This window comes from Pristiophorus japonicus, chromosome 4 (genome assembly GCF_044704955.1).
Source record: "Pristiophorus japonicus isolate sPriJap1 chromosome 4, sPriJap1.hap1, whole genome shotgun sequence".
In the NCBI taxonomy this organism is placed as follows: Eukaryota; Metazoa; Chordata; class Chondrichthyes; family Pristiophoridae; genus Pristiophorus; species Pristiophorus japonicus.
This window is the reverse complement of record NC_091980.1, coordinates 75,566,603-75,589,148: the sequence shown is the minus strand read 5'-3', so window position 1 is coordinate 75,589,148 and position 22,546 is coordinate 75,566,603. Positions and strand designations below refer to the sequence as shown.

General features: G+C 46.6%; 1 protein-coding gene across 2 annotated transcripts in view; it reads right to left on the bottom strand.

The window, feature by feature from the left end:
• LOC139262965 (zinc finger matrin-type protein 4-like) overlaps positions 1–22,546 on the bottom strand; it is a 57,273-nt gene that overhangs the window by 29,164 nt on the left and 5,563 nt on the right. For both annotated transcript variants that reach the window (XR_011593006.1, XM_070878356.1), the window contains exons 2-5: positions 19,599–19,702; positions 16,359–16,448; positions 10,328–10,487; positions 94–312 (exon numbers count right to left, since the gene is read on the bottom strand). Coding sequence is in view for 1 of the 2 variants with exons in the window: in XM_070878356.1 (XP_070734457.1) it covers positions 94–312; positions 10,328–10,487; positions 16,359–16,448; positions 19,599–19,702 (573 nt within the window). In the remaining variant the exon portion in view is untranslated. The remainder of the gene's footprint in view (positions 1–93; positions 313–10,327; positions 10,488–16,358; positions 16,449–19,598; positions 19,703–22,546) is intronic.

Here is a 22,546-nt window from a genome sequence, read left to right as displayed (position 1 = left end):
CTGTGGGGCCTGTTGTATATTTCCAATATTTAATCCCACTTCTATCCATATGCAGTATTCAGTGCACTAGTTGTCTGGTAGTTGTATACTCACAATTACTACCAGCTTGTCCCAGTTGCTCCAACAACTTTGCTTTTGTCTCACGCTTCTTGTGCCTTTTGCCCACATAGTGTTGTTTGGCAATAGCAGGATGGTTAAAATAAGCTTGACACAGGCTACAGTACTTGTCAGGGTCATTACTCCCAGATTCCTCACTGGACTGCACAGCAGAAGTTGGGGCAATTTCTTTCTTTGCCTTAGGTGCAGCTGCAACTAAAAAACAAATTCCAAATTGTTCACACTGCATACAGTACTGTACTAATCTGAAGAAAGTAACATTTATACTCAAGTATCTTGGACACCATGGTAAGGCACATTCCATTTAGGCAGCTATAAATTACAGAGCTGATTATAACAATCATTATCGAAACATAGAAAATAGGTGCAGGGGTAGGCCCCTTATCCTTAGACTGTGGCCCCTGGTTCTGGACTTCCCCAACATCGAGAACATTCTTCCTGCATCTAACTTATCTAATCCTGTCAGAATTTTTAATGTTTCTATGAGATCCCTTCTCATTCTTCTAAATTCCAGTGAATATAAGCCTAGTCGATTCAGTCTTTTTTCATAGGTCAGTCCTGCCATCCCGGGAATCAGTCTGGTGAACGTTTGCTGCACTCCCTCAATAGCAAGAATGTCCTTCCTCAGATTAGGAGACCAACACTGTACACAATATTCAAGGTGTGGCCTCACCAAGGCCCTCTACAACTGCAGTAAGACCTCCCTGCTCCTATACTCAAATCCTCTCGCTATGAAGGCCAACATGCCATTTGCCTTCTTCACTGCCTGCTGTACCTGCATGCCAACTTTCAATGACTGATGTACCATGACAGCCAGGTCTCGTTGCACCTCCCCCTTTCCTAATCTGTCACCGTTCAGATAATATTCTGCCTCCCTGTTTTTGCCACCAAAGTGGATAACCTTACATTTATCTACATTATACTGCATCTGCCATGCATTTGCCCACTCACCTAACCTGTCTAAGTCACCCTGCAGCCTCTTAACATCCTCCTCACAGCTCACACTGCCACCCAGCTTAGTATCATCTGCAAACTTGGAGATATTACATTTAATTCCTTTGTCCAAATCATTAATGTATATTGTAAATAGCTTGGGGGCCCAGCACTGAACCTTGTGGTACCCCACTTGTCACTGTCTGTCATTCTGAAAAGGACTCATTTATTCCTACTCTTTGCTTCCTGTCTGCCAACCAGTTCTCTATCCACATCAATAGATTACCCCCAATACCATGTGCTTTAATTTTGCACACCAATCTCGTGTGGGACCTTGTCAAAAGCCTTTTGAAAGTCTAAATACACCACATCCACTGGTTCTCCCTTGTCCACTCTACGAGTTACATCCTCAAACAATTCCAGAAGATTTGTCAAGCATGATATCCCTTTCATAAATCCATGCTGACTTGGACCGATCCTGTCACTGCTTTCCAAATGCGCCTTTAAGAATTGATTCCAACATTTTCCCCACTACCGATGTCAGGCTAACTGGTCTATAATTCCCTGTTTTCTCTCCCTCTTTTTTAAAAAAAGGGGGGTTACATTAGCTACCCTCCAATCCATAGGAACTGATCCAGAGTCGATAGAATATTTATTCTGTGTTCTATTAGCCAAAGTTCTGGAAGCAGCAAGGACAAAGACCTTCAGCAAGAGATACCATACCAGAACTATTGTGTAAAATTTGCCTGGACCATTTTAAGGATTATAACCCAAGGTTTCTAAATGCACAGTTCTGGAAAAACAAACCAAATTATTGTTGCTTCATAGTGATAATTTGATTGCAAAACTAAAAACTAACACAAGATTTCAAATATTGATAAGATACAAAAATCCAAATAAATAAAGTCTCATCTTACATGAAATTGTCTCCAAATTATGATAAACTTACACAATTCATCAAGAAATGCAAGCACACCATCACTCAAATTCAAATAAGACTGCAAACGTAATTTCGAATTTGTAGAAAACTCTGATGTGCAAAAGCAAGTTCCAGGGCAGATAAAAGATGTCATCCGTTTACTAATTTAAATATAGGTTGCACTCACAAACTTGGGTGTCTTTTTTAAGTATGCAAGTTTCCATTTGGCCTATGTCCAACCAGCAGAATGTTCCAGAAACTCCTTCAGCCATGTGCAAAATGTGAACTACTGAAGGCACTTTTATAGTGCTCTGTTGTCTTCAGGATAGCTGCACTATGCCATTCTCCCAGTGCTGCTCCTGCTCATTTATATTCCTACCTGGTGCCATTCTCCTTTAGACCCCAACTAGAACTAGAGCCTACGAAACTGTTGGCAGTTCTCAAGACTTACAAAAAGTGGGTCTTTTACCATCACACAAATTGACAGTCAGTTTATGAGTGCAGCTGGAGGAAAAGCAATTTATTTGCTGACAGCTAATTTTAGAACATAAATTGCTTTCATTCTGGGATCTCCTGCTCCCCAAGCACAGTGAAATGTGTCAGCTTGGCTCGATTTGCAGCATTTTCACATCAGAGCTAAAAATTGTGGGTTCAAACCCTAGTCCACGACTGAACACTGATATTCTAGTACAATACGAAGAAAGTACTGCATTGATAGAACATAAAAACATGAGAAATAGGAGCAGGATTTGGCCATTTGGCCCATAGATTTACAACCCTCAGAAGAAATTCCTCCTCATCTCAGTTTTAAATGGGCGACCCCTTATTCTGAGACTATGTTCCCTAGTTTTAGTTTCCCCTATAAGTGGAAATATCCTTTCTGCATCCACCTTGTCAAGCCCCCTCATTATCTTACATGTTTTGATAAGATCACCTCTCATTCTTCTGAACTCCAATGTGTATAGGCCCAACCTACCTTCATAAGTCAACCCCCTCATCTCTGGAATCAACCTAGTGAACCTTCTCTGAATAGCCTCCAATGTAAGTATATCCTCTATTCATGTTAATATATTACCCAATACCCAGTCAACTTTTGTCTTGTGCAGTAATCTTTTATGTGGCACCTTATCGAACGCCTTCTGGAAATCCAAATACACCACATCCACTGGTTCCCCCTTATCCACGCTGCTCGTTACATCCTCAAAGAACTCCAGCAAATTTGTCAAACATGATTTCCCTTTCATAAAACCATGCTGACTCTGCTTGATTGACTTATGCTTTTCCAAATGTCCCACCACTGCTTCCTTAATAATGGACTCTAGCATTTTCCCAACGACAGATGTTCAGCTAACTGGTCCTAGTTTCTCGTTTTTTGCCTGCCTCAGTTTTTAAATAGGGGTGTTACATTTGCAGTTTTCCAATCCGCTGGGACCACCCAGAATCCATGGAATTTTGGTAAATTGCAACTAATGCATCCACTATTTCTGCAGCCACCTCTTTTAAGACCCTAGACTGTAAGGCATCAGGTCCAGGGGACTTGTACGCCTTTCGTCCCATTATTTTGCCGAGGACTACTTCATTAGTGATAAGTGATTATATTAAGTTTCTCCCTACCTATAGCCCCTTGATTATCCACTATTGGGATGTTTTTAGTGTCTTCTACCATGAAGACCAATACAAAATATTTGCTCACCATCTCTGCCATTTCCCTGTTCTCCATTATTAATTCTCCAGGGGACCAACATTTATTTAGACACTCTTTTCCTTTTTATGTACTTGTAGAAACTCTTACCACCTGTTTTTATATTTCATGCTAGTTTACTCTCATAATCTATCTTTCGGCTCTTTATCATTTTTTTAGTCGTTCTTTGCTGGCTTTTAAAAGTTTCCCAATTCTCTGGCCTCCCACTAGTCTTGGCCACATTGTATGCCCTTGTTTTCAAATTAATACCCTCCCTTATTTCCTTAGTTAGCCACGGATGGTTATCCTTTCTCTTACAGTCTTTCCTTCTCATTGGGATATATTTTTGTTGCGAGTTATGAAATATCTCCTTAAATGTTTGCCACTGCTCATTAACCGTCCCATATGTTAATCTATTTTCCAAGTCCACTTTAGCCAACTCTGCCTTCATACCTTTGTAGTCTCCTTTTTTCAAGCTTAGGACAATGGTTTGAGATCCAACTTTCTCACCCTCTAACTGAATTTGAAATTCAACCATGTTAATCGTCACTCATTCCTAGAAGATCCTTTACTAGGAGATCACTTATTAATCCTGTCTCATTACACAGTACCACATCTAAGATAGCCTGTTCCCTGGTTGGTTCTGCAACGTACTGTTCAAGGAAACTATCCCGGATACACTATGAATTCTTCCTCAAGGCTGCCCTGGCCAATTTGCTTTGTCCAATCAACATGAAAGTTAAAATCGCCCATAATTATTGCCGTTCCTTTATTACAAGCCTCCCTTATTTCTTGATTTATACTCCGTCCACCGTTAGGGGGGCCTCTACGCCCACCAGTGACTTTTTCCCCTTATTATTTCTTATCTCCAGCCAAACTGATTCAACATCTTATCCTCTGAACCAATATTGTTTCTTACTAACGCACTGATCCCATCCTTTATTAACAGTGCTACCCCATCTCCTTTTCCTTTGTCTGTCCTTCCAAATTGTCAAGTACCCCAGAGATGCCAACCTTCAAATGCGATAAGGCCATTTGTACCTGTGGTTCGAATTGACAATCATCCATTGGCACTATTTGAATGAAAATAGGGAGTTTCTCCTGGCATCCTGGCCAACATTCCTTTCTCAACCAACGTAACCAAAAACCGATTAACTGGTCATTCTGTTAGTGTATCTTGCTGTAGCAAACATAGCCGCCACATTTGCTCACATAATCAATCTTGAAAACAATCGTACATGAAATGCTAAGAGACATAAAGTTTTGCATTTATTTAGCACTTTATGGGGGCGAAATTGCCCCCCGCTGGAAATGTGGTGCACCTAACGTGTTTCGATTGTTTTCATCGCCGTGGTAGAAATGGTGGCCTCTTGCGCGAAATTCCGCTCTTTGGCTTTTTTTTTCTCGAGTGGCCCGGATGTCGGTCATAATGGCGATGGAAGTGTGGCGGAGAGCGGAAGTGCGGTAAGTAGAGGGGCGTAAGTGGAGGCCGGAATGTCCGCCGCTGTCACTCAAAAGCCTAGCGCTGATGACATCATCATGCTGACGTGTCACCACATCTCTCCCATTCACTTAAAGGGGAGGGCCGCTGCGAGCTCTGCAATTAGTTTAGTTAGGTCCACTGGGCCACCATGGAGGGTTTCGGCCGGGCCAGTGGCCTGGCACTCAGGAGGGGATGCCAGGCTGCCTGTTGGCGGCTCGGCCGAACCCGGGGCCATAATGGTTGTCCCAATCTAGCAATCGACCGACAAAAAAAAATATGGTGGCTGCGGCAATAGGTCCTCCCCTTTAATGGCAGTAGCACCACCATTTTACAAGCACTGCAAGCACAGTGCACCAACAGAAAAAGCTGCCGGAGACACCAAGCAGTGGGAGCAAGATTTTCAGCACAAAATTGTGTGTTTGGGGGGGGGAGGGGGGAGAAGAACATCGCTGGTGCGTGCTCTGATGACGCAATTAGGACGGATCGGCAGCAGTGTAGCGGTAGTGAGGGGAGTGGGTCACCGCCTGGATACTGCAGGAGAGAAATTTTCAAAATGGCGACCAGTCCATGAAAAATCGGCAGCCATTCTACTCTGCTGCTTGGCTGCCGATTTCCGGCGGTAAGAGGCCTTAAGGGAAGGCGCAATTTCGGCCCCTATGTCTTCACAAAGCTGTTTTTATATTGGTGCTATTTTAGTTTGGGTTGCTAGAGACTAATTTTGATAACCCAGCTCCCCGTTTTTATTCTACAAAATCTCTCCTTATTCTGACAGACAGTTTAAAAAAAAAGATCTAAAACTCTTGTTGGGATAAGGGAGACACATTTGGGAGCCAGGTTACAGATTTTGGTCTTCTATAATCGGAACCAAAACAATGGCAATATAGAAGCAGCTTGAATAAGTAAGTCCATGTTGCTTCAAATCTTTAACAATAACTTTTCATTATGACACAAAACTTTAGTCAATAATTTCAATTTGAAATCTGGTCATTAGTTATAGCCACTTGATCTTACATTCTACTGACTTGTTCAATCTCAGCCACAAGCATTACTTGACCAAAGACCAGCTGGTTGAGCACTTACTTTCAGGGAGGGAGGGAGAACAGCCAGTTGTCGTGGTGCACGTTGGTACCAATGACATAGGTAAAAAAAGGGATGAGTTCCTACGAAATGAATTTAAGGAGCTAGGAGCTAAATTAAAAAGTAGGACCTCAAAAGTAGTAATCTCGGGATTGCTACCAGTGCCACGTGCTAGTCAGAGTAGGAATCGCAGGATAGCTCAGATGAATACGTGGCTTGAGCAATGGTGCAGCAGGGAGGGATTCAAATTCCTGGGGCATTGGAACCGGTTCTGGGGGAGGTGGGACCAGTACAATCCGGACGGTCTGCACCTGGGCAGAATCGGAACCAATGTCCTCGGGGGAGTGTTTGCTAGTGCTGTTGGGGAGGAGTTAAACTAATATGGCAGGGGGATGGGAACCAATGCAGGGAGATAGAGGGAAACAAAAAGGAGGCAAAAACAAAAGACAGAAAGGAGATGAGGAAAAGTGGAGGGCAGAGAAACCCAAGGCAAAGAACAAAAAGGGCCATTGTACAGCAAAATTCTAAAAGGACAGAGGGTGTTAAAAAAACAAGCCTAAAGGCTTTGTGTCTTAATGCAAGGAGTATCCGCAATAAGGTGGATGAATTAACTGTGCAAATAGATGTTAACAAATATGATGTGATTGGGATTACGGAGACGTGGCTCCAGGATGAGCAGGGCTGGGAACTCAACATCCAGGGGTATTCAACATTCAGGAAGGATAGAATAAAAGGAAAAGGAGGTGGGGTAGCATTGCTGGTTAAGGAGGAGATTAAGGCAATAGTTAGGAAGGACATTAGCTTGGATGATGTGGAATCTATATGGGTAGAGTTGCAGAACACCAAAGGGCAAAAAACGTTAGTGGGAGTTGTGTACAGACCTCCAAACAGTAGTAGTGATGTTGGGGAGGGCATCAAACAGGAAATTAGGGGTGCGTGCAATAAAGGTGCAGCAGTTATAATGGGTGACTTTAATATGCACATAGATTGGGCTAACCAAATTGGAAGCAATACGGTGGAGGAGGATTTTCTGGAGTGCATAAGGGATGGTTTTTTAGACCAATATGTCGAGGAACCAACTAGGGGGAGGCCATGTTAGACTGGGTGTTATGTAATGAGAGAGGATTAATTAGCAATCTCGTTGTGCGAGGCCCCTTGGGGAAGAGTGACCATAATATGGTGGAATTCTGCATTGGGATGGAGAATGAAACAGTTAATTCAGAGACCATGGTCCAGAACTTAAAGAAGGCTAACTTTGAAGGTATGAGGCGTGAATTGGCTGGGATGGATTGGCGAATGATACTTAAGGGGTTGACTGTGGATGGGCAATGGCAGACATTTAGAGACCGCATGAATGAACTACAACAATTGTACATTCCTGTCTGGCATAGAAATAAAAAAGGGAAGGTGGCTCAATCGTGGCTATCAAGGGAAATCAGGGACAGTATTAAAGCCAAGGAAGTGGCATACAAATTGGCCAGAAATAGCAGCGAACCTGGGGACTGGGAGAAATTTAGAACTCAGCAGAGGAGGACAAAGGGTTTGATTAGGGCAGGGAAAATGGAGTATGAGAAGAAGCTTGCAGGGAACATTAAGACGGATTGCAAAAGTTTCTATAGATATGTAAAGAGAAAAAGGTTAGTAAAGACAAACGTAGGTCCCCTGCAGTCAGAATCAGGGGAAGTCATAACGGGGAACAAAGAAATGGCGGACCAATTGAACAAGTACTTTGGTTCGGTATTCACGAAGGAGGACACGAACAACCTTCCGGTTATAAAAGGGGTCGGGGGGTCTAGTAAGGAGGAGGAACTGAGGGAAATCCTTATTAGCCGGGAAATTGTGTTGGGGAAATTGATGGGATTGAAGGCCGATAAATCCCCAGGGCCTGATGGACTGCATCCCAGAGTACTTAAGGAGGTGGCCTTGGAAATAGTGGATGCGTTGACAGTCATTTTCCAACATTCCATTGACTCTGGATCAGTTCCTATGGAGTGGAGGGTAGCCAATGTAACCCCACTTTTTAAAAAAGGAGGGAGAGAGAAAACAGGGAATTATAGACCGGTCAGCCTGACATCGGTAGTGGGTAAAATGATGGAATCAATTATTAAGGATGTCATAGCAGTGCATTTGGAAAGAGGTGACATGATAGGTCCAAGTCAGCATGGATTTGTGAAAGGGAAATCATGCTTGACAAATCTTCTGGAATTTTTTGAGGATGTTTCCAGTAGAGTGGATAAGGGAGAACCAGTTGATGTGGTATATTTGGACTTTCAGAAGGTGTTCGACAAGGTCCCACACAAGAGATTGATGTGCAAAGTTAGAGTACATGGGATTGGGGGTAGTGTACTGACATGGATTGAGAACTGGTTGTCAGACAGGAAGCAAAGAGTAGGAGTAAATGGGTACTTTTCAGAATGGCAGGCAGTGACTAGTGGGGTACCGCAAGGTTCTGTGCTGGGGCCCCAGCTGTTTACACTGTACATTAATGATTTAGATGAGGGGATTAAATGTAGTATCTCCAAATTTGCGGATGACACCAAGTTGGGTGGCAGTGTGAGCTGCGAGGAGGATGCTGTGAGGCTGCAGAGCGACTTGGATAGGTTAGGTGAGTGGGCAAATGCATGGCAGATGAAGTATAATGTGGATAAATGTGAGGTTATCCACTTTGGTGGTAAAAACAGAGAGACAGACTATTATCTGAATGGTGACAGATTAGGAAAAGGGGAGGTGCAAAGAGACCTGGGTGTCATGGTACATCAGTCATTGAAGGTTGGCATGCAGGTGCAGCAGGCGGTTAAGAAAGCAAATGGCATGTTGGCCTTCATAGCAAGGGGATTTGAGTACAGGGGCAGGGAGGTGTTGCTACAGTTGTACAGGGCATTGGTGAGGCCACACCTGGAGTATTGTGTACAGTTTTGGTCTCCTAACCTGAGGAAGGACATTCTTGCTATTGAGGGAGTGCAGCGAAGATTCACCAGACTGATTCCCGGGATGGCGGGACTGACCTATCAAGAAAGACTGGATCAACTGGGCTTGTATTCACTGGAGTTCAGAAGAATGAGAGGGGACCTCATAGAAACATTTAAAATTCTGACGGGGTTAGACAGGTTAGATGCAGGAAGAATGTTCCCAATGTTGGGGAAGTCCAGAACCAGAGGTCACAGTCTAAGGATAAGGGGTAAGCCATTTAGGACCGAGATGCGGAGGAACGTATTCACCCAGAGAGTGGTGAACCTGTGGAATTCTCTACCACAGAAAGTTGTTGAGGCCAATTCACTAAATATATTCAAAAAGGAGTTAGATGAGGTCCTTACTACTAGGGGGATCAAGGGGTATGGCGAGAAAGCAGGAATGGGGTACTGAAGTTGAATGTTCAGCCATGAACTCATTGAATGGCGGTGCAGGCTAGAAGGGCCGAATGGCCTACTCCTGCACCTATTTTCTATGTTTCTATGTTTCTATGTTCTTGTTTCAGAACATCTTCAAATTGTTTGGACAAAGGCATGAGCTGAGCTCTCCCACTAATACTCCAATACTGAATTCAAGTTGTGCTCAACTGTACTAAACTGATAGCCAGTCCTGTACTTGCCAGCGTAAACATTTTTGAGGTTAATCTATTTTCTGCAATGATGCAAAGCCCACAACAGTAAAGATCATGTTAAACATAAGAATTTCCATCCAAGGAGCTCCACAGTGACTAAGCCTCTCCATGTTACTTGTTTCCATTCTATTTAAAGTCATTATTGCTACAGCAGTCAATTATCATTTAAAAAAAAAATTCAGTTATAAGATTTACACCCAGACAAAAGTTTAAAACAAAATATAATTTCTCTTGGGAACATGTTGAACATTGTCATTCAAGAGAAAGAGCAGAATGCAGTTCCTAATTTGGATGGGTGCAGCAATTTCATATTCTCAGGTTTATAATGAATCTGTTCAAATATAACTTTGAACCAGTTCTCTACATTTACTTACCACTGGTTTCTGTGGTCATTTTCCCAATCATATGACTGCAATAGGACAGATTGCTAAATACCAGCTAATACAAACTGGATGCCCAGAAATCATGCGCACAATCTTAATTATCCAGCATTGACAACGTACTAGCACTACTTACCAGAGGATGCTGTGATATTTTCATCTTGCTTCTGCTTGAGTTTTAGTGTTTTTGCATGGTTCTTTCCCTGGTAATGGGATTGGGCAACAACTGGCGATGTAAACGTCATATTACACAGTGGACAATACTTATTCCGATCCACTTCTCCATTGCTACTGTCCTGTAGAAAGGTTCAAAAAGTACTGATTGCATTAACTCTACTATTAACATCCTTGTATTAAATAAACCAAATCTCAGAGCTTTAAACAAAGAGCTTGGTCAGAGTGGGGATGAATCTGTTAAACAGAGTGGCTTGCTAAACAGAGTGACAACAGGAATTTGGAGAGAGTGGGAATTCAGTGGTTAGGGGGTGAGCAGAACAGATTGCATATTTTTATCAAACTGAAATTTAAGGTTTTTTTTTTAAACAATATAACACCTAGGGGCCAAAATTGCCCCTTTTTATAAGGCTTGTAGCCGCTGCTGGGTCAGTGCAGACTGACTGCCGAGTCCCCGTGAAGGGGCTGCCATTTTATAAATTGCCGTTTCTCAGTTTTGGAGCGGTATAGGGGACCGCTCCGTCCGTTTTCCCGCAGCAGCATGGGGAGCGGAGGGGGGCCGACCAGGGAGGGGAGGGGAGTGGAGCGGAGGGGGGCCGACCGGGGAGGGGAGGGGAGGGGAGCGGAGGGGGGCCGACCGGGGAGGGGAAGGGAGGGGGGCCGACCGGGGAGGGGAAGGGGGCCGACCGGTGAGGGAAGGGGAGCGGAGGGGGGCCGACCGGGGAGGGGAGGGGAGGGGAGCGGAGGGGGGCCGACCGGGGAGGGGAGGGGAGCGGAGCGGAGGGGGGCCGACCGGGGAGGGGAGGGGAGCGGAGGGGGGCCGACCGGGGAGGGGAGCCGACCGGGGAGGGGAGCGGAGGGGAGGGGAGCCGACCGGGGAGGGGAGCCGACCGGGGAGGGGAGGGGAGCTGAACGGGGAGGGGAGGGGAGGGGAGCGGAGGGGGGCCGACCGGGGAGGGGAGGGGGGCCGACCGGGGAGGGGAGAGGGGCCGACCGGGGAGGGGAGGGGTGCCGACCGGGGAGGGGAGGGGAGCGGAGGGGGGCCGACCGGGGAGGGGAGGGGAGGGGAGCCGATCGGGGAGGGGAGCGGAGGGGGGCCGACCAGGGAGGGGAGGGGAGCGGAGGGGGGCCAACCGGCGAGGGGAGGGGAGCGGAGGGGGGCCAACCGGGGAGGGGAGGGGAGGGGGGGCGGAGGGAGGCCGACCGGGGAGGGGAGGGGAGGGGCGGCGGAGGGAGGCCGACCGGGGAGGGGAGGGGAGGGGGGCCAACCGGCGAGGGGAGGGGAGCGGAGGGGGGCCGACCGGGGTGAGGAGCGGAGGGGGGCCGACCGGGTAGGGGAGGGGAGGGGAGCGGAGGGGGGGCGACCGGGGAGGGGAGCTGACCGGTGAGGGGAGGGGAGCCGACCGGTGAGCGGAGGGGGGCCGACCGGGGAGGGGAGCGGAGGGGGGCTGACCGGGGAGGGGAGCGGAGGGGGGCCGACCGGGGAGGGGAGCCGACCGGGGAGGGGAGCGGAGGGGGGCCGACCGGGGATGGGAGCCGACCGGGGAGGGGAGCGGAGGGGGGCCGACCGGGGAGGGGAGCCGACCGGGGAGGGGAGCGGAGGGGGGCCGACCGGGGAGGGGAGCGGAGGGGGGCCGACCGGGGAGGGGAGCGGAGGGGGGCCGACCGGGGAGGGGAGCGGAGGGGGGCCGACCGGGGAGGGGAGCCGACCGGGGAGGGGAGCGGAGGGGGGGGGGGGGGGAGGGGAGCCAACTGGGGCGGGGAGGGGAGGGGAGCGGAGGGGGGCCGACCGGGGAGGGGAGCGGAGGGGGGCCAACCGGGGAGGGAAGGGGAGCGGAGGGTGGGCGACCGGGGAGGGGAGCCGACCGGGGAGGGGAGGGGAGCCGACCGGGGAGGGGAGGGGAGGGGAGGGGAGCCGGGGAGGGGAGGGGAGCCGGGGAGCCGACCGGGGAGGGGGGCCGACCGGGGAGGGGAGGGGGGCCGACCGGGGAGGGGAGGGGGGCCGACCGGGGAGGGGAGGGGAGGGGAGGGGGGCCGACCGGGGAGGGGAGCGGAGGGGAGCCGACCGGGGAGGGGGGGCGACCGGGGAGGGGAGCCGGGGAGGAGAGGGGAGCCGACCGAGGAGGAGTGGAGGGCCGACCGGGAAGGGGAGGGGGGCCGACCGGGGAGGGGAGGGGGGCCGACCGGGGAGGGGAGCCGTCCGGGGAGGGGAGGGGAGCCGACAGGGGAGGGGAGGGGAGGGGGGCCGACCGGGGAGGGGAGGGGGCCGACCGGGGAGGGGAGGGGAGGGGAGGGGGGCCGACCGGGGAGGGGAGGGGAGGGGAGGGGGGCCGACCGGGGAGGGGAGGAGGGCCAACCGGGGAGGGGAGGGGAGGGGGTCCGACAGGGGAGGGGAGGGGGTCCGACCGGGGAGGGGAGGGGAGGGGGTCCGACTGGGGAGGGGAGGGGAGGGGGTCCGACCGGGGAGGGGAGGGGAGGGGGTCCGACCAGGGAGGGGAGGGGAGGGGGTCCGACCAGGGAGGGGAGGGGAAGTGGGCTGACCGAAGAGGGGAGGGGAGGGGAGGGGGGCCGACCGGGGAGGGGAGGGGAAGTGGGCCGACCGGGGAGGGGAGGGGAAGTGGGCCGACCGAGGAGGGGAGGGGAGGGGAGGGGAGGGGGGCCGACCGAAGAGGGGAGGGGGGCCGACCGAAGAGGGGAGGGGGGCCGACCGGGGAGGGGAGGGGAGGGGAGGGGGGCCGACCGGGGAGGGGAGGGGAGGGGGGATCGGGGAGGGGATCAGAGGAGAGAAAGATTGAAAGGGGATTGGAGGGGAGAGAGCAAGGGAACTCGGGGAAACCGGATCACATTCTTCCAATTCACCCCATTTACACCAACACCCAATTTCCCGGAAAGCTCAGTGCGTATATAACAAGTAACATTGGAGTAAATCTTGTAGTCACGACACTCACTATTCACTTCAAAACAGATATCCCTCTTAACACTCAGTAACCCACACACAATGCCACATATATGGGGGAGGGGTTAAGATCAGGAACTTGGGCTGAGGGCGGGGTATGAGGGGGGAATGGGAGGTCTTAGACCTATGGAGGCGCTGTCAGCATGGCTCGAATTACACTTCGCAAAGTCACTGATTACGTAGGCAGAGCAGTTCTAATTACACGTTCCAGAGAAACTGCTGGGTGTGTCTTGTTCTCCAAGGTGACCAATCAGCAATCAGTTCACGTGATCAATGGGACCCAATCAGAGCATTTTTCTGCTGCAAATAAGCGCGTTCATCTATTAGAGCGATATCTGCAAAAGCATGGAGCTTGGTGAATCTGCGAAACGGAGTGGCTGGAGGATTGAAAATGTTATATCAATATTCAAAAAAGGAGTCGGATAAACCCAGCAACTACAGGGCAGTCAGATTAAAGTCATGATGATAAAACTTTTAAAGATATTAATCTGGCATAAAATTAATCAGCACTTGGAAAAATATGGCTTAATAAGCACGGATTTGTTAAAGACAAATCGTGTTCGAATAGGAGCAGAAGGCCATACGGCCCCTCGAGCCTGCTCCACCATTTAATACGATCATGGCTGATCTGATTATGGGCTCAGGTCCACTTCCCTGCCCGCTCTCCATAACCCCTTATTTCCTATCGTTCAAGAAACTGTCCATTTCTGTCTTAAATTTATTCAATGTCCCAGCTTCCACAGCTCTCTGAAGCAGCGAATTCCACAGATCCACAACTCTCAGAAGAAATTTCTCCTCATCTCAGTTTTAAATGGGCAACCCCTGATTCTAAGATCATGCCCTCTAGTTCTAGTCTCCCCTATCAGCGTAAACATCCTCTCTGCATCCACCTTTTCAAGCTCCATCAGAATCTTATACGTTTCGATAAGATCATCTCTCATTCTTCTGAATTCCAATGAGTAGAGGCCCAAACTACTCAACCTTTCCTCATAAGTCAACCCCCTCATCTCTGGAATCAATCTTGTGAACCTTCTCTGAACTGCCTCCAAAGTATATCCTTTCATAAATATGGACACCAAAACTGTACCCAGTATTCCAGGTGTGGCCTCACCAATACTTCCCTGCTTTTATACGCCATCCCCTTTGCAATAAAGGCCAAGATTCCATTGGCCTTCCTGATCACTTGCTATACCTGCATGCTAACCTTTTGTGTTTCATGCACAAGTACCCCCAAGTCCCGCTGTACTGCAGCACTTTGCAATCTTTCTCCATTTAAATAATAACTTGCTCTTTGATTTTTTTCTGCCAAAGTGCATGACCTCACACTTTCCAACTGCCAAATCTTTGCTCACTCACTTAGCCTGTCTATGTCCTTTTGGTGATTTTGTGTGTCCTCCTCACACATTGCTTTTTCTCCCATCTTTGTATTGTATGCAAACTTGGCTACTTTACACTCAGTCCCTTCCTCCAAGTCGTTAATATAGATTGTAAATAGTTGGGGTCCCAGCACTGATCCCTGCGGCACTCCACTGGTTACAGATTGCCAACCAGAGAATGAACCATTTATCCCTACGCTGTTTTCTGTTCGTTAGCCAATCTTCTATCCATGCTAATATATTACCCCCAACCCCGTGATCTTTTATCTTGTGCAGTAACCTTTTGTCAAATGCCTTCTGGAAGTCCAAATACACGACATCCACTGGTTCCCCTTATCCACCCTGTTCGTCACATCCTCAAAGAATTCTAGCAAGTTTGTCAAACATGACTTCCCCTTCATAAATCCATGCTGACTCTGCCTGACCGAATTTTGCTTTTCCAAATGTCCTGCTACTGCTTCTCTAATAATGGACTCCAACATCTTCCCAACCAGAGATGTTAGGCTAACTGGTCTATAGTTTCCTGCTTTTTGTCTGCCTCCTTTTTTAAAAAAAAAAATAGGGGCGTTACATTTGCAGTTTCCAATCTGCTGGGACCTCACCAGAATCCAGGGAATTTTGGTAAATTACAATCAATGCATCTACTAATCCTGCCGCTACTTCTCTTAAGACCCTAGGATGCAAGCCATCAGGTCCATGGGATTTAGTCCCATTATTTTACTGAGTACCACCTCCTTAGTGATTGTGATTGTGTTAAGTTCCTCCCCCCATACCCCCTTGACTAACCACTGCTGGAATATTCTCCCGTAAAGTCTGATACAAAATATTTGTTCAGAATTTTTGCCATCTCCATTTTCCCCCATTCTCGTCCTCCAAGAGATGAAATAACAGAGGGTTGATGAAGGTAGTGCAGTTAATATTTTGTATATGGATCTTCAAAAGGTGTTTGACAATGTACCACATAATAGACTGGCTAGTAAAATTGAAGCCCATGAGATTAAAGGGACTGTTGACGTCTGGATACAAAATTGGCTTAGTGACAGGAAGCAGAGAGTAGTGGTGAACAGTTGTTTTTCAGACCAGAGTTAAGTGTGCAGTAGTGTCCCCCAGGGGTTGGTGTTGGGAGCACTGCTCTTTTTGATATATATTAATCACATGGACATGGGCATAATTTCAAAGTTTGTAGATGACACAAACTCAGAAATGTAGTTAACAGTGAAGATAGTAAGACTTCAGGAGAACATAAGACACTCTATTGAAATGTCAAATGAAGTTTGAAGTGATTATGTTGCTTGGAAGAATAGAGGAGAAGCAATATAAACTAAATGGCACAATTTTAAAGAATGTGCAGGAACAGATAAACATGAGGTGTACATAGACAAGTCTTTGAAGGTGGTAGCACAAGTTGAGAAGGCTGTTAAAAAGTTACAAGCGACCTTTGACTTTATAAATAGAGGCATAGAATACAAAAGTAAGGAGGTTATGCTAAACCTTCATAAAACACTGGTTAGGCCCCAACTGGAGTATTGTGTCCAGGTCTGGGCACCAAACTTTATGAAGGATGTCAAGGCCTTAAAGAGGGTGTAAAGGGCTAGCACAGGCACAATGGGCCAAATGGGCACCTTTTGTGCTGTATCATTTTGTGGTTAATAGAAACTTACAGTGGAATCCTTTTTTATTATTTTGGCAATTGGTTCGCCATCTTGATGGAGCTCCTCATAGCGACGTACTTTATTGGCATGTTTCTTGCTCTGTGGAAATAAAGTTTAACAGAATTTCAGTGATTGGCACTTTGAAATCAAAGTGCACGCACAACTCTGAACTGTCAATAAATTATAAACAATAAAATGGTGGGAAAAAATTGTTTGTATAAATTATCTTTTATAGTTGCTGTCCAAAATGAAAATGCTATACATTCAGTGTAAAAGCCATGAGACATGGCCTTCATGGCATAAAATGATGCTCACCAGTGAAATAGCTGTAATTACATTTTTACCTATTCAAGCAAAAGCATCTCAGCCCTTCCTGTAAATTAATGCTACCTTTAGAAAGCTTTTTTTTGAATATAAAGAGATTTTAAGATTTTGCAGCAACCCAATCATAATACACGAGCACATCAATATTAAATTTTAATTTAGCAGCACAGAATCTCTACACAGCAAGTTCCGGCATTTATTTATCATAAAAAGGTTGCATTAACATGACCAATTCTTCTGTACCTCCTAAAAACTAGTTAGAATAACCAAGATGGAAGAGGAGGAGGAAGCAGGAACAATGGTCAGTACAGATCATAAGAATATAAGAAATAGGAGTAGGCCATTTGGTTCCTCGAGCCTGCTCCGCCATTCAATAAGATCACGGCTGATCTGATCTTGGCCTCAACTCCACTTCCCTGCCCACTCCCCATAATACTTGACTCCATATCATTCAAAAATCTGTTTATCTCCACCTTAAATATATTTAATGACCCAGCCACCACAGCTCTCAGGGGAAGAAAATTTCAAAGATCCACGACCCTCAGAGAAATAATTCCTCATTTCCATTTTAAATTCTTATTCAGAAATTATGCTCCCTAGTTCTAAATTCTCCCATGAGGGGAAACATCCTCTCTGCATCTAACCTGTCAAGCCCCTACAGAATTGTATATGTTTCAATAAGATCCCCTCTCATTCTTGTAAACAATTATAGACCCAACCTGCTCAACCTTTATCACAAGACAACCCCTTCATCTCAGGAATCAACCCTGTGAACCTTCTCTGAACTGCCTCCAATGCAGTGTATCCCTCCTTAAATAAGGAAACCAAAACTATACACAGTACTCTAGGTGTGGTCTCACCAACGGCGTGTACAGTTGCAGCAGGATTTCCCTGCTTTTATACTCCACCCCCTTGCAATAAAGGGCAACATTCCATTTGCCTTCCTAACTACTTGCTGTAGCTGCACGCTAACTTTTTGTGTTTCATGTACAAGGACCCCCAGATCCCTCTGTACCTCAGCATTTTGTAATCTCAATCCATTTAAATAATAATTTGCTTTTTTATTTTTCCTACCAAAGTGGATAACCTTACATTTTCCCACATTATACTCCATCTGCCAAATTTTTGCCCACTCACTTCGCCTATCTGTATCTCTTTGCATCCTCCACGCAATATGCTTTCTGACCTATCAGCAAATTTAGCTACATTACACTCAGTCCCTTCATCCAAGTCATTAAGATTGTAAATAGTTGAGGTCCCAGCATTGATCCCTGTGGCACCTCACTAGTTAGTTTGCCAACCTGAAAATAACCCATTTAACCCGACTCTCTGCTTTCTGTTAGCTAGTCAATCATCTATCCATGCTAATATATTACCCCCAACCCCATGAGCTTTTATCTTGTGCAGTAACCTTTTATGTGGCACCTTATCGAATGCCTTCTGGAAATCCAAATACATGACATCTACTGGTTCCCCCTTTATCCATCCTGCTCATTACATTCTCAAAGAACTCCAGCAAATTTGTCAAACATGATTTCCCTTTCATAAAACCATGCTGACTCTGCTTGACTGCATTATGGTTTTCTAAATGTCCAGCTAACACTTCCTTAATAATGGACTCCAGCATTTTGCCAATGACAGATGTTAGGCTAACTGGTCTATAGTTGCCTGCTTTCTGCCTCCCTCCTTTCTTAAATAGGGGCGTTACATTTGCGGTTTTCCAATTCGCTGGGATCGCTCCATCGAATCCAGGGAATTTTGGTAGATTGCAACCAATGTATCCACTATCTCTGCAGCTACTTCTTTTAAGACCCTAGGATGCAGACCATCAGGTCCAGGGGACGTATCCACCGTTAGTCCCATTAGTTTGCCTAGTACTTTTTCTCTAGTGATAGTTTTAAGTTCCCCCCTCCCAATAGCCCCTTGATTATCAATTATTAGGATGGTTTTAGTGTCTTCTACCTTGAAGACCGATACAAAATATTTGTTTAAAGTCTCTGCCATTTCCATGTTTCCCATTATTAATTCCCCAGTCTCATCCTCTAAGGGACCAACGTTTACTTTAGCTACTTGCTTCCTTTTTATATACCTGTAGAAGCTCTTACTGTCTGTTTTTATATTTGTTGCTAATTTAATCTCATAAATTACCTTCTCTCTCTTTATAATTTTTCGTCCTTTACTGGTTTCTAAAACTTTCCCCTTCCTCTGGCCTTCCACTATTCTTCGCAACATTGTATGCCTTTGTTTTCAATTTGATACCATCCTTTACTTCCTTAGTTAGCCACGGATGGTTTATCCTTCCCTTAAGAGTCTTTCTTTCTCTCGGAATATATCTTTGCCGAGTTATGAAATATTTCCTTAAATGTTTGCCACTGCTCAGCTACCGTCTTACCCTTTAATCTATTTTCCCAGTCCACTTTAGCCAACTCTGCCTTCATACTTTTGTAATTGCCTTTACGTTCGGGGCACTATTTGGAGACCTAGCTCTCACCCTCAAACTGAATTTGAAATTCTACCATGCTATGATCACTCTTCCCAAGAGGATCCTTTGCTATGGGATTATTAATTAATCCAGTCTCATTACACATTACCAGATCTAAAATAGTCTGCTCCCTGGTTGGTTCCACAACGTATTGTTCTAAGAAACGATCCCGAATACACGCCATGAACTCTTCCTCAAGGCTACCTTTACCAATTTTATCACAGATAGAACCTGAAATTTTCATGGTCTTGAATGCCTCAGTACCACAGCAGATAGTGCATTTACTCAAAGAGCAATAAAGAGCTGCCTGCTGTGGATTTTAAGCAGATTTTACACAGCACCTGGCATTCAGGCTCAACATGCATTAATCACACCAGATACAGCAAACAGATCTTCAAATGTAAGCCAAACTCATGTTAATACAGGGTCTGCCACTGTATTACCTGGTAATGTGCAAGTCTCTGGGACTCTGAAATCAGCACAGCGTTACACACTTTGCAGTGAGTGTCCGTGAAGAGCTCACTATTTCCCTCGATGATCTTTTGTACTGTGAAAGCAAACCAAAAGAACTAAAGCGAAAGAGCAGAGATTCTGATGTCTTGCAGTAATTATTGTCTCCTTTACACAAGTCCATTAGATATCACTCTATTTTCCCCAGTGTGTAAACACCATTTGAAATAATAAACTTTCTATAGTTACCTATATTCTGTAATAAAGCATTGCACACCATCTCATTTTTCCACTATTATTTCTATTAAAATTAATTTAGCACTTTAAATAAAGTCCTGTCTCCAAGAGTCCATTGTATTGAGGTACTGTGCCCAGCATTATCTTTTTACATCAGTGAGATGACATCATAAGAACAAAACAGAATGTTTAGATGCAGTTCAACTCATGCCCATTTTTAAAAGGAAGAGACTGAAGAAATAGCTTCTCAAGTTTGGTAATGTTCAAAAATTACTGAAGTGGCAACAGAACAAAGGCATTACCAAAAAAAGCACATAGTTCAGAGGATGTCCAAGTTTAAAGAGAGTGCTGCATTCAGCACTAAATTCCCATTTCCCATGTTATTTACATTGATTTAAATTATTGGATGATTTTTGTGCAAAAATGGCTGAATTATCAGGAGTAAACCATGCTAGATTTACAAAAAAACAAGCTCAAAATCGGTTAGTGAAACAGTGTTATATTGCTGGGGAGTTTTTTTTTGGCTGGGGGGGGTGGGGAGGTGGAGGAATGAGAAAATTACCACTTTTTTCTCTGATAGTTTATAATGGGGAGGGGGGTTGGTCATTGTCACATATTAAAATCATAAAAATGGGTTCTTTCTACAAGTTTACAACTTGCTGTAAATCATGAACAGCAGAACTACATGTCACGTGACTTCAAAGTCTGAATTATTCTAGTGTGTCACCAACTATTATCATTAGCAGTGACTTCCAAAGATCCTGTTATGTATACCGATTCCAATATTCTTGCTTTACTAAAAAAATGTGTATACCTGAATCCTTGCTTTTCTGTCCCCTTCAAATACACGTGAAAATGTTAATCTTCAAATCTGGCTGAGTTGCATCCAATTTATTAGCCAAATAAGTAAACATAATGATGCTCCGAAACAAAATGCTTTTCAGCCAGAAGAGACTGAAAGATGTGTATCTAGTACATACACGAATGCTATTAGAAACAGATAAATGACCAGAGTTATTCCCTGAGCAACAGACAATATCAAGACAGGTTACAACAGTAAATAACTATATTTCTGTGGGAAAATTCCAAACTTTTTATACAAAAGCTCTAGTTTAATAACTACATTTTAATGGCTATTCTAAGCAGTGGAACAAAACAAAGTCGTTAGTCTTAAGATTGCAAATCTCACCTGTACATCTCCTTGACGGGAAGCAATTGCCTTGTAAGCAACCCAGTGTTTTAGCACCAAAGTACTATAAATATTTAGCAATTGTCTGTTTGATACTTCAGAACATTTAACCACTAACTTAATGCCATTAAAAACTGACACCATAATGCAAGTAGAGAACTGATATTTCAGCAACATGGGGACCACTGCTATAAGAACAGAAGAATTAGGAACAGGAATAGGCCATCTAGCCCCTCGAGCCTGCTCTGCCATTCAACAAGATCATGGCTGATCTGGCTGTGGACTCAGCTCCACTTACCTGCCCGCTCCCCATAGCCCTTAATTCCCTTATTGGTTAAAAATCTATCTATCTGTGATTTGAATACATTCAATGAGCTAGCCTCAACTGCTTCCCTGGGCAGAGAATTCCACTGATTCACAGCCCTCTTGGAGAAGAAATTCCTTCTCAACTATGTTTTAAATTGGCTCCCCCGTATTTTGAGGCTGTGCCCCCTAGTTCTAGTCACCCCGACCAGTGGAAACAACCTCTCTGCCTCTATCTTGTCTATTCCTTTCATTATTTTAAATGTTTCTATAAGATCACCCCTCATCCTTCTGAACTCCAACGAGTAAAGACCCAGTCTACTCAATCTATCCTACTTAAGGAAGGATATACTAGCTTTGGAAGGGGTACAGAGATGATTCACTAGGCTGATTCCGGAGATGAGGGGGTTACCTTATGATGAGCAACTGGTGGAGAACGGACTATTTTAGAAATCGCAATTCTCCACATTTTTTTTTTCTGCAGTTCTAGTCAGGTAGAACAGTTCTAGTTTAGAACAGAATTTTTTCTTCAAAAGGGGGCGTGTCCGGCCACTGATGCCTGATTTGAAAGTTTCCACAGTGAAAATGTACTCCAAACTAAAGTAGAATGGAGCCGGGGAGGAGGGGGAGGGGGAGGAGGAGGGGGAGGGGGAGGGGGAGGGGGAGGAGGAGGGGGAGGGGGAGGAGGAGGGGGAGGGGGAGGGGGGAGGGAGGAGGAGGGAGGGGGAGGGAGGAGGAGGAGGAGGAGGAGGAGGGGGGAGGGGGAGGAGGAGGGGGAGGGGGGAGGAGGAGGAGGAGGAGGGGGAGGGGGGGAGGAGGAGGGGGAGGGGGGGGGGGGAGGGGGGAGGAGGAGGGGGAGGGGGGGGGGGGGAGGGGGGAGGGGGGTGAGGGGAGGGGGAGAGGAGGGGGGTGAGGAGGAGGGGGAGAGGAGGGGGTGAGGAGGAGGGGGAGAGGAGGGAGGGGGTGAGGAGGAGGGGGAGAGGAGGGAGGGGGAGAGGAGGGGGGGGGAGGGGAGGGGGAGAGGAGGGGGGGGGAGGGGAGGGGGAGAGGAGGGGGGGGGAGGGGGAGAGGAGGGGGGGGGAGAGGAGGGGGGGGGAGAGGAGGGGGGGGGAGAGGAGGGGGGAGAGGAGGGGGGGGGAGAGGAGGGGGGGGGAGAGGAGGGGAGGGGGAGGGGGGGAGGGAGAGGAGGGGGGGGGAGAGGAGGGAGAGGAG